We start from the raw sequence: 12727 nt of genomic DNA, 5'->3' as shown, positions 1-12727 counted from the left end.
TTTTGAATTTTTTTTTTGTTTTGTTTTTTGTTTTCGCAGTCACATGCATCCTTTTGTACTAACTAAATTCTTAATCGGCCTTTGTTTTGATTTTAATTTGGTGGCTTATCGAAGAAAGCCGCTGAACAGCACTGCATTTTGCGCTATAAAAGCATTTGGCAACGACGTTGCAGCGTCAGTTTGACAACATCTTCAAGTCAAAATGCAAGTGATTATTGTGCTGAGTTTGTGTGTGGCCGCTGTAACAGCCCAAGTTACATACTCGAGATCACAAAGTAAAAGTGAAAGTGGCAGTATTGCCATTCCTAGTTATGGTGGATACCCTGCTGGTGGTGGCTATGGTTATCCTGGTGGTGGCGGCGGCGGCTATGGAGGCTATGGTTATCCTGGTGGTGGTGGTGGTGGTGGTGGCGGATATGGGGGCTATGGGGGCTATGGAGGCTATGGAGGCTATGGAGGCTACGGGGGCGGAGGCAGACATCATCATCATCGTCATCGCGGCGGCTACTACGTTAAATGAGATTGATCGGCATAAAAATGAGGCTGTGGTACGAGTTATTCGTTATATCGTATAATTATCAGATTTTCAGCTGTTGAAGATAAAATAAAATGTGACTACTAAGCTACACTGATGAAAAAACACTAAATGCATTTTTTGTTTACTCATTTTTTGTAAGTGTGAAAAATTCGAAGCAGAGAGAAATGTTCAAGTTAAAAAGTGAGGAATTGAGATGTCAACATTTGAGATAAATTATTTTAGTTAAGCTGAACAAGAAATAAAACACCCGGTAAAAAAAGTCTTTGTCAGTTCCTGAGTTAGCTAGCTAATGTTGTTTTATCCAGCAACGTCTCTGTGGTTAATAAATAAATGAAGTGTTCATGGAATGTGATAAAAACATAGATTACCAGATTTGGCCGTCAGCTATGACGAAAAACGAAAGCGAGTAACTTCAGCTGCCACGTCACAGGGTACTCGGCATCAGAACTCTGCTCGTTTATTCCACACGGATTCACATATTCCTCCAATCAGTCGTTGTTCAGACGGCAACACTGTCTGATTTTTTTTCAACACAATTTTAGTCTTTTTCGTAGACAAACCGCTTTCATGTCCACGATTACGTCAGCCAATCAGCTGTGCCCTTCAAATTTGTTGAGATGTGCTTAACGGTTTGATATTGGCCACACCTTCTGAGTTTTGCACAAAATTTGGGGAGAGATTTCGATGGTTCATCTGACTTAACTGCGACTTTTTAAATTCAAGGGCATACCCCGTTTTACCATATTGGTTACAGTTGTTGAGGTAAAGTAGTACTTAAACATTTACATACTTCAATTTTCATATGGGTGCATACTGAAGAATATTGCAATAGAGGAAATTGCTGGTGAACGGAAGGTGTTCCTTAAATAAGCTCTTAGGTCTCTCCCTCCTCATAATTCCTGTTTGCTTTAAGTTAATTCAAGTCTCTAGTGAGTAGAAGATCTGTACTCTCACTGTCTGTTGTTTTTAGTGTAATTAGAGGGGAAATCGATTGTTGATCTCTATTATGTAGCATTCACTTTCATACTCCTACTAGAACTCTACGGAATGCGTACTCATTTCATCTTAATTTTCTTAACAATTATTATGCCGTATGCTCCGCTCCTATTGTCCGCACTCTAAGAGAATTCAATGAGAACTCGCGTTCTATTCCGCTCGACTTTGCGGTGACAAAGAATGAATTTTATGAATTTCCCTACTCTTTTTTAAATTTATTTACTTAACTATCTATTGTAATTTAAGCGTATATTAGCTAAGTGGTCTGTAAGAACTGTAATTAAGTTTTAGACTTGAAATTAACGAAAAGAATAAACGAAATATGGCAAGATGACAAATATGAAAATTAAATTGACCGTTTCTAAACTTTGTTTGGACCATTGAACCTTACTTTTTTCGAAAATGAAGCTGAAGCAAAAGTTACGGTGAATGGCTTGCGCTATCGAGAGTTGATTAACGAATTTTTATGGCCGGAATTGGATGGTATTGATTTGGACAATGTTTATTTTCAACAAGACGGCACTACGTGCCATACAAGCAACGAAATCATTGATCTTTTACGGAAAAAGTTTCCGGACCGTGTTATCTTCCGAAAAGGTGATCACAATTGGCCACCGAGATCTTGTGATTGTGATTTAACACCTTGTGACTTTTCTCTTTGGATCCACGTGAAAGAGAAGATCTACGCCAACAGCCCAGGGTCGATTCAAGACCTCAAAGATGGAGTTCGTGAGACTATCGAGGCAATAGGGCATCTACTTTGCAATTCGGTTTTGGAAAATTTCATGAAAAGGATATTGTCCTGAAAGCATGGTCGTGGTGGTCATTTGCCTGATGTTATTTTCCACTCTTAACGGCATACCATCCATTTTATAATGAATCACACATCCGATCATTTATATTAAAAAATAGCATTTTTCTTTGAATATCAAAATAACTCCTCTTATTGGAAAACCCTTTACTGTGAAGTGTAAATATATAAAATAACGACTTAAATTTTGGGAGAAAAATGGTGAAAGAAAAATTGAAAAAAAGAAAATAAATAAATAATATGTAGATGTAAAAAAATTTAGAAAAAATTATAGAAAAATTAATCCGAGATATTTTCAAAAATCGCCTTGATGAACGAGTATATTCAGAATTAGTTCCATAAGGCCGTTAGGATTGAAAAAACTGGAATGAGAAAAAACTGGAAGCACCAAAAAACTTCATTTTGATAAGTGTTTAACAGAGTCACATTCTCTGTATGCTAGTCTTTCAATCGCCCTCCAAAGGGGTAGCAATGCTCAAACGGCGTATGATATATAGTAATTCATGTATGGATAATTCACGAATAGATAATTAAGTTAATTTATATTTAGATTAAATTTACATGGATTAAAATTTCACAAAATGATTTAGTCATTAATAATATACTTCAAATTACAATATTCGCATTTTTTCATGCTTAGCGCGAGCTTGACCACATTCGACCGTCTGTCTCTCCAGTTCACATTCAACTCCACTAAACCGTTGTTGCTAATCTATTAAATGATGGGCACCGGTTTTTATGGTGCACGGTGTACGGTGCCTCAACTAAAATAAGGAAGAGAATTGTTTTAAATTCAAAATAATGAAATCATTCACATATTACAAACACACATACACAGCTATAAATCCGTACATAAGGGCATTTAGGCACATCTCGTAGAGATCTTTCAGAGAATAAAAAAAGATGAAATATTGAGCAAAACTAGAGAAGGGAGTTAGAAAAATATTTATATGTGCGTATATTTGTATATATAATATAAGTATATCTGTATGCACATGTGTGTGAATATGTATATCATACTTATATATGTATATCATAGCAACCAAATAATCAAGCGTTGAAAGGAATACATTTTGCCTAAATTTGCCAAATTAGTTAATTAGTAAAATGGTTTTTTTGTAAAAAAAATATTTAAACATAAAAAAATTTACATGTTTGTAAACCAATTTCATATGCCGATTTCATAAGGGTTTGCTCAATAACACCGGGCAAAAAAATTAAACAAAAAAAGGAGTACATACGAAGTGCCTCTATTTTTTTCTTGCGTTGGCCGATCAACGAATTGCGAAACCCCATTAAAATCTTTTTAATTAGTAACTATTTTTGCTTGATTTTTTTAATTAAAATGTTTTTTATTTTTTTTAATTTTTCGATTTTATATATGGCCATTCAAAATACAGTGTACTCTCTCCTAACGGACACCGTTCTAACTGAACATATTTTTCCGTACAAACCACAAATCATTAAGATTTTTTTTCTCTTGCACGGTCAATTCTTCCATAACATATTACAGGTTCCGGCAGTCGAAGTGTAACCAATTTAAAATGCCATAAATTTAGTTTGGAAAATTACTTTTATAGCGTTTTTCAATAGGTGCGCTGCAAATCGTGCAAATTTTTTATGAAAATAATCGTGGAAATTTTTTATGAAAATTTATAAATTTTCCAAAAAATCATCTTCAGTGATGAAGCTCACTTTCGGCTCAATGGGTTTGTCAACAAGCAAAATATGCGTTACTGGGCAGAAACAATCCACACGTGATTCATGAGGCACCGTTGCATCCCGAAAAAATCACTGTTTGGTGCGGTTTACATGCCGGCGGCGTAATTGGCCCATCTTTTTTCGTTGACGAGAACGATCGCCACGTTACTGTGAATGGAAATCGATACCGCGACATGATAAACGATTATTTTTGGCCGCAATTGAATGGTATGGACTTAGACGACATGTGGTTTCAACAGGACGGGGCCACAAGCCACACAGCACACGCTACAATTGATTTGTTGAAGAGTAAGTTCGATGAGCGCATTATTTCCAGAAATGGACCGGTCGAATGGCCGCCGCGCTCGTGTGATTTGACGCCTCTAGACTATTTTCTTTGGGGTTATGTGAAGTCATTGGTCTACAGTAACAAGCCGGCGACGATTTGTGAGCTCAGAGCCAATATTGAACGCGAAATTGCTGGAATTTCGGCCGATTTATGCAAAAGAGTGGTCGAAAATTGGGTTCAATGATTGGACTTCGTAAAACGTGCACGCGGTGGTCATGCAAAAGAAATCGAATTTCATGCTTAAATGTATATGTTCAAACTCGATAATAAAAAAAAAATTAGTTAAAAAAGTCAAACCGTTTGTGTTTTATTCAAAAAAAAAGTTGAAGCGCTCTTACTGAAAAACGCTTTATTAAATTGAAAGTAAAAAATGCATGAAAATATATTAATAAAAAATTAAGATTCAATTTACTTTTGCTCGATATGACCATCTTTTCCCTTGACTATGACCCTGAGACGGTCCAGAAACGAATGGTAAGTTGCCCGAATGTGACTTGCAGGTACTTTGGCCCACTCGCGGACAATGGCTTTTTTCAGCGCCTCGAGACTGGTGAATCTTTTAGTTCGGACCTCGCTCTTCAAAATGGCCCAAAGAGAATAATCCATCGGAATCTGAACAGGTGAATTTCAGAGCCATTGTGTGGATGTTATGAAAGTCGGAACGTTGTTTCGCTCAATGGAGAGCGCCCATCTGCGGTTACAGCGGCCCAAACCATTACCTGTGGCGGGTGCTGCCTTCTGGTGACCAATCGATGACTCAAATTCTCGTATGAACGGTCTGTCAAATAAATCCCATCGTTTTGGGAGTGTACGAATTGCTCTATTTAAAAAAATTTCTCGTCAGAAAACACAATGTGCGAAGCAACTCCTCTGCTCTCTCAGGACTGACTTGTTGCTGCTTTGGTGTGAGATCATGCGCCTTTTGGATCTTGTAAGGCTTGACTTTGAGATCAGTTTTTAGAATGCGGCGGATGCTAAGGTCAGATATTTTCAGTTCTTTCGACATTTGATTGGCACTTCGCCGGGGATTTCCCTCAAGTTCCTTCTTCACGTTTAGAAAAATTTTACGTGGCGTTGCAATCTTTTGATGAGCACCTCCATGAGGTTTCGCGATGCTACCAGTATCATTGTAACGAGTAATGGTGTGAAAAGCAAAAAAATTATTTACTCTGGTGCTCGAGCTCACGAACATTCGCTGGTTGTGATTTTCCGGCCAAATATAATGCAATCACTGTTTGAAACTCATTACAGATTTGGATTACTCTGGACTGTCATTTAGCCAACTAACAGACAGCTGATGCCCGTGGATACTGTTAAAAAGTGTCACTAGATTACGTCCTTAGTGATCGAGCTGCTTCTGAAAAATTATGATACCTTTGTGTACTGCGCGGGTATAACAATAATGATGTTGCGGTTTAAAATTCATGTTGCCTAGTGTAACATTACCGCATAATTTGCTCATATTCAATGTGGCGCCAAATTAATCATCCAATTTTTTTTAATGCTTTTTTTTTCTAACTAAAAACATGATTTTGAGTGAATCTTTATTTTGACCTTTTCATGGCATCAAATCAATCAGCCAATTGTATTTTTGAATAACTTTTTCGCTAAATAAATAATAAAAAACAATTTTGAGTGAAACAAGTCCCTTTTCTTGCCCTTTTTTATGGCACAAAATTAATAATCCAAGTCTTTTTTTGAATAAATTTTCTACTAGACAAAGAAACTTTTTTTTGTGTGACGAAAATCTTTATTGTTGTACTTTTTACTAAATAACTTTACTTCTAACTTACTAAATAAACACAATATATTTATATTATATATACATATAAATAGCAACAAAAAAAAAAACAAAAAAGTACGTGTAGCGTAGTACACATAACAGAAGTGAAGTTTTGAAGGCAGATAAAAAAAGAGGTAGAGACCGGAGAGAGAATGAGAGAGAGAGAAAGAATATATATCTAAATAAATTCACAACATTTGCAGAGAATACAAATATATAAAATTTGCAAAAAACGGAGAAGGGTTCACTGGTGTAGGTAACGGACCGCAGCAACGACACAAATTAGCACAAGGCAATACCAATAAATCCGACGGCGGAATGGATAGCACTTTATAGTACGCACAAGCACTAGCCAGGAAACGGAAATAAGCTCCAAGAAGTAGGCAGTGTTATTTCTCACTAGAAATTTGCAACCACAAGGAAAAACTCACGAAAAATAGGCTAAAGTGTATATAAGACGTATATAAGATTTAGCTCTCTCCCTCCTTTTCCTCTACGTTATATCTTTTTTTCTCTCGCGGAACGAAAATGCTCAAAACGTTGCATGACCTTGAAATTTTACTCACCATTTTCCCTCGTCCATGGACGCCTAAGAAGTTTCACTTCAAAAAAAAATAAAAAATAAAAAGAGGTTGTCGTAAAGTCGGTTTACTGACGATAGTTTAACGTGACAAGGTCATAAAAAAATTCTTATGGAATGGTTGCAATTTTCAAAACAAAATTTTAATTTTATTTGTTTGATAGATATTTTGTATGGATATAGAGGAGGAGGTAAATGGAATCGTAATGGAATAGGTCAAATTACATTTACACAAACGTGAAAAATTACGAAACATTTATCAAATTCATGAAAGATATCTTCAATTTCGATTGTGCATCAGACGTTAATAAGTCAACAACACTGAGAGGCAACATCATCGATTTGCCTTTTTCCAGACACTTTACACTCGAAACACTCCCTTTCATTTCCTACTTTTCCTATCATTGTCCTATTCTCCACAGAGAAATGGTTCATTACCATGCACACAGGAAGAAGGCATATGCAAATACAAATATGTGAATTTATATACAAATGCGCATATACATACATATATACGCTCACTTAAGTAGGAGAGAGCAAGATGTCGACCGTTGCCGAATGTTGTGCTCTTTTTCGTTCGTTCTGCGCTTTCGCTTGCAGTTCAAGCAAGGTAACGATGCATGAGAGAGATAACGGCGAAGTAGCAAGATAACGACGATTGAGCAAGATAACGACACATTTTTTCGTGCGTGCAGCTGGCTAAATCGAATTATAAGACGTTATAACGTCAAAAATAAAAATAACGGACTGCATCTTTTGCTTCCTTGTGTAGTTCGATAAACAAACCATGAAAATCAATTGAGTCTTTTAAGGTAGTTCAATATTTCAACATTCTCTTAACTTAAGTCACTCTTAACAGATTATAAAGAATAATATGTCAACGATACGATTAGTATCCAGTCAAAAAATAAAAATCCTAATGGTTTTTGCGTTGCTATGAAAACTTATGGTAACATTAAGGAGAAATATAAATTATAAAAATCAATTTTTTGTTTTTCCGATATTTCGAAAGTAGAGTATCATAAGAATATACTGTGAAATTTTCATGCGGAAATTCCCAATATTATAGCTTTTACAGCCCATTAACTAGGTAGAGAGCGGTCCGCGTGCTCCTGAGCCTCAAACTTTAACCTAGTTTTTCTAGAAACTACTTTTCCGGCACGGTCTGCTTGAGAACTCATACAGTATTTAATATTTTTTGATGCGGTGTTTTTTTAAATATGCGAAAGTGTTTTCTCTATAGATTTGATTTTTGATATTTTTATTAAACAATTTTATAAACATAATTAAAGTGCGACATTTATGACGTAAAACGCATACATTTTTTTTTTTAAATGCCGTAAATTGCAAAATATTTCCAAATTTAAAAATCCGGCTCGACAGACTATAGCTACAACTTTATTTTAAAATATTGTGTTTTTACTTTTTACAGATCCATCAATATTTCAAGGAGAAATGATGCAGACCGTGGAGCAACTTTTTTCATTGTATTTGGGGTCACGTGATTTTTTTTGTACTAATTTTTGAAAAGAAAAATTAAAATACATTTTTTATTGTTAAGTACTAATAAACAGTCTATATATTTTTTATATTTATTTCTATTGTTATCCCTTATAAAAATAGTTTTTCTTGTAGCGGATTTTTGGCGCTGCCCTTAATTTTTTATAAATATTCTGTTCAAAAAGAATTACATAATTTTTATTTGTTTTTATGGTCGATGTTTAGCTCCTTGGCGATGCTACGACTACTAACGGGCTGGCCAACTTCGATTATTCTTGTGATTTTATTGATAATTGACAAAAATGCCTAAACGGAATCCTCGAAACCAAAATTGCTTGTAATTAGCTGTTACAGTATCCGCACCATAAACACCATTCACAATTTCAACGTCCTTTCATTTCATTCATTTTCGCCCTTATCAAAGAAATAGTGTAAAATGTATCGAATTTTCTCCTGGTTCACTTACAACTGAATGGAACAAAAAAAAAAGAAAAGCTGCAAAATAATTTTTTTAGTGTGAAAAGTCACCTTGCCAATGAGCATAAACTTAAAATTGTTTAATCAAAATTTTACGAGATATCGATCACTACAGCCCTCTACCGAGAAAATAACGGATTTCTTTTTCTCCGAACTATTTTTAATTTGGAATGCCCATTTATTTAATTTTTGTAGAGTCTCATCCCATTACTGTTTTCAGTTGCTAGACACTATATTCTCTTCGCCAATTCTTTTCAGTGTAATTAAGTAGAAATATCGCCTAATCATCGACAAGACAATTGCCTTGACTTTAAACCCAACTCGTAGGGGTTCAAGCGCTAACGAATCTCATCAACTTACTCAAACATACACACACATATACATACACACCTACTCGAATATATAATAATATTTGTTTCTTTTATTATCAATCGCTCTTTGCCTCGGACATATCATCGCTGCCAAAGTTGTTCGTGCGGTGGTGTGAGTTGTTTTACACACATACACACATACGTATTTGTTGAATTAAACACTTTAACCAGTTTTCAGTGCTGTATTTTGGCGACCGGCGCAGCATTCAGATTACCATACACAAACATGCACACATACATACATATATAAGTAGCCTGCTACGCATATTGATTTTCAATTCCAATGTCTTTTATCTTTTCCGGTGGGGGTTCCCCATTATAATTGTGTCTCTTGATGGCTTTGATGCTTATTGATCGGTTTTATTGTCTATAACTACTTGTGATGCTGATTTCATTGAATCTTGTTGTGGATTTGGTTTTTTTTCTGCGTTTGTGCCTCAAGTCTTCTGTTTATTAATTGTTTCAAGTAAATTTAGGTTACTGCTTTTTATTGCAGATTAATGATAATCGAAACCCAGCTCAAAAACGTTATAGGCTGTTTGTAAATATCTCTGATAAATTTAGAGCATAAGGTGGCGCATAATTAATCATCCTATTGAAAGATGTTATAATTTTTGCAAATGGCGTCGGACTTCGATTTCCATAACTCGAAATCATTTTTGTTTTATTTAGTAAAAAAGTTATTAAAAAACAAAATTCGATGATTAATTTTGCGCCATAAAAAAATCAAAATATTTTTTTTTCCAAGTTATTCAAAAACAAAATTCAATGATTAATTTTGCGCCATAAAAAGTCAAAATAACGATTCGCTTAAAATATTTTTTTTTTCAAGTTATTCAAAAACAAAATTCGATGATTAATTTTGCGCCATGAAAAAATCAAAATAACGATTCGCTTAAAATATTTTTTTTTTCAAGTTATTCAAAAACAAAATTCGATGATTAATTTTGCGCCATGAAAAAATCAAAATAAAGATTCACTCAATTTATTTTTTTTTTTCAAGTTATTCAAAAACAAAATTCGATGATTAATTTTGCGCCATAAAAGAGTCAAAATAAAGATTCGCTTAAAATATTTTTTTTCAAGTTATTCAAAAACAAAATTCGATGATTAATTTTGCGCCATGAAAAAATCAAAATAAAGATTCACTCAATTTATTTTTTTTTTCAAGTTATTCAAAAACAAAATTCGATGATTAATTTTGCGCCATAAAAGAGTCAAAATAAAGATTCGCTTAAAATATTTTTTTTCAAGTTATTCAAAAACAAAATTCGATGATTAATTTTGCGCCATGAAAAAATCAAAATAAAGATTCACTCAATTTATTTTTTTTTTCAAGTTATTCAAAAACAAAATTCGATGATTAATTTTGCACCACAAAAAAGTCAAAATAAAGATTCACTCAAAATATTTTGTTTTTCAAGTTATTCCAAAAACAAATTCGATGATTAATTTTGCGCCACTTTGTAGTCAAGTAAAAAGTATTAGTATATCAAAAAAAGCAAAGCAATAAAAAAACAAAAATACTTAACTTCAAATGTTTTCTGAGATTAACACATGGGGTGAAAAGTCCCGGGCATAACAATCAGATAGCACTAGTTTTATTACATTCACCCCTCTTTCAGTTAGTGCTAACCTTAAGGAGACCAGCTGTTGAAATTTCAAGATATTTTATTCATTAGTTCGTGAGTTATTGTGCTAAGAGTGACGCCACTTTTGTTATTTTCGAAACATTGGATCAAACAACTTCGTGTTTTAATTTTGCACTGCTACTTTACTAGTAAAAATCATCCTGTATTTCCCATTGAAAACCAACACAGAACTCAAAACTTACTGCCATAAGAGAAGAAAACGAAAGAAGCAACTATCAGAAATTGTTTTACAGTCAACTTTAAGATGGAAAATACGAATAAGAACACTAAGGGTGTCGCCAGTACGGGAGACAAAATTCCCTCTTTTTTCCAATAAATAGGAACATACCTACATGAGTTTTATTCTAAAGTTGAATATTCCGGATTTATCGCGACGACTCTGAATTATTGTTTAACGCAAATGGCAGTGCCAGTGATGATTAATCACAAAAACGATCCATAGACGACAACTTCTATCATTAAAATTTTCATGCGATGCGGACAGATATTCAACGCTACTTTGATGGTAGCGAGAGTCGTTTGAAAATTCCATGCGAAAATAAAAACTAATTAATTGTTGGGTGTAATCCTGTGCTATACTTTTTGACATACTCGCTTTTAGGCTTATACTCGTACACTTCGTCCAACGCTGTTCTAGGATGTTGATACCTTTCGAATAATAGGATTTGTCAAAGTCCGAAAAATAGGAAAAATAGCCACCTGTTTCTGCAATCACCACCTCGTTTGAATAAAATCTTTTTCCGTTAGCCTTTTCCTCAAATTGGTGAACAAATAAAGGGTGGTTAAGTTTCAAAGGCTGATGTTGATTTTGAATAAAACACAATTTTTTTAAGAAATTATTATCATTTCTCCTTAATATGATAATACTGGTATGGCTCAATTATGCGTGAAATAAAATATCGGCCGAATGGCCGCCTCGGCCTCGGCGGCACACCTCCATCCGATGGTCCAAATTTTCTATGACGCTGAGGCATAATTGAGGTTCTATGCCGTTAATGTGCCGAATTATCTCATCCTTTAGCTCTTGAATTATTGCTGGCTTATTGACGTACACCTTTCCTTTCAAATAATCCCAAAGAAAGAAGTCCAACGGTGTCAAACCACATGAACTTGGCGGCCAATTGACATCGCCGCGACGTGAGATTATTCGGCCATCAAATTTTTTGCGCAAAAGAGCCATTGTGTCGTTAGCTGTGTGGCAAGTGGCACGGTCCTGTTGAAACCACATATCGTCCACATCCATATCTTTCAATTCGGGCTCAGAAAAAGTTCGTTATCATCTCACGGTAGCGAACACTATTCACAGTAACTGCCTGACCGACATCATTTTGGAAAAAATACTTCCCAATGATGCCGCCGGCCCATAAACCGCACCAAACAGTCCCTTTTTGTGGGTGCATTGGTTTTTCGGCAATCACTCTTGGATTATCATTCGCCCAAATGCGGCAAATCTGCTTATTGACGAATCCACTGAGGTGAAAATGTGCCTCACCACTGAAGATGATTTTCTTCACGAAGTGCGCGATATGTATTTTGATTTGAACGCCCGTTTTCATAATAAGCCTGAATAACTTTAACGCGTTGCTCGATTGTGTATCTTTCCATGATTCAAATTGAGTTAGTCAGGAATTGAAAAATGTTAAATGAAATGCAGAAAAAACTTGACGTTTAGGTGTGCTTCATATTGAACATCGGCCCTTAAAATTTAGCCACCCTTTAGTAATGCGAGGAGTACGTAGGAGTCATGTATGGAAAATAGGGGGGATGTGAAACGAGTTGGAATTCTATTTCCATAAATTTTGCAACCACAACTGCTGAGGCGTGAGATGGTTCGTTGCCAAATTATGATGGGAAAGGAAAATCATTCGACGTCCTCGGTTCAAGCGAATGCCAAACACAAAGACATAGGCTGATCTGACTGAAACTTGGTGTGTGTTCTTCCAAGAGATGCTGCTAACTAAACGCAATC

At 35.0% G+C, this 12727-nt stretch overlaps 1 protein-coding gene across 1 annotated transcript; it reads left to right on the top strand.

The window, feature by feature from the left end:
- The first annotated feature begins 202 nt into the window (after positions 1-202).
- On the top strand, positions 203-520 carry LOC128864839 (uncharacterized). The gene has a single exon (XM_054104597.1). It carries the CDS (start codon positions 203-205, stop codon positions 518-520), a length of 318 nt encoding a protein of 105 aa, XP_053960572.1.
- The last annotated feature ends 12207 nt before the right edge of the window (positions 521-12727 follow it).

This window comes from Anastrepha ludens, chromosome 5, assembly GCF_028408465.1.
Source record: "Anastrepha ludens isolate Willacy chromosome 5, idAnaLude1.1, whole genome shotgun sequence".
NCBI classification, from domain to species: Eukaryota; Metazoa; Arthropoda; class Insecta; order Diptera; family Tephritidae; genus Anastrepha; species Anastrepha ludens.
Note: the sequence above shows the minus strand (reverse complement) of the source record. Positions and strands in the feature narration are given on the sequence as shown.

Bases quoted from the DNA above. Each gene is read 5' to 3' on its own strand.
- LOC128864839 (XM_054104597.1), top strand. From the start codon at position 203: ATGCAAGTGATTATTGTGCTGAGTTTGTGTGTGGCCGCTGTAACAGCC.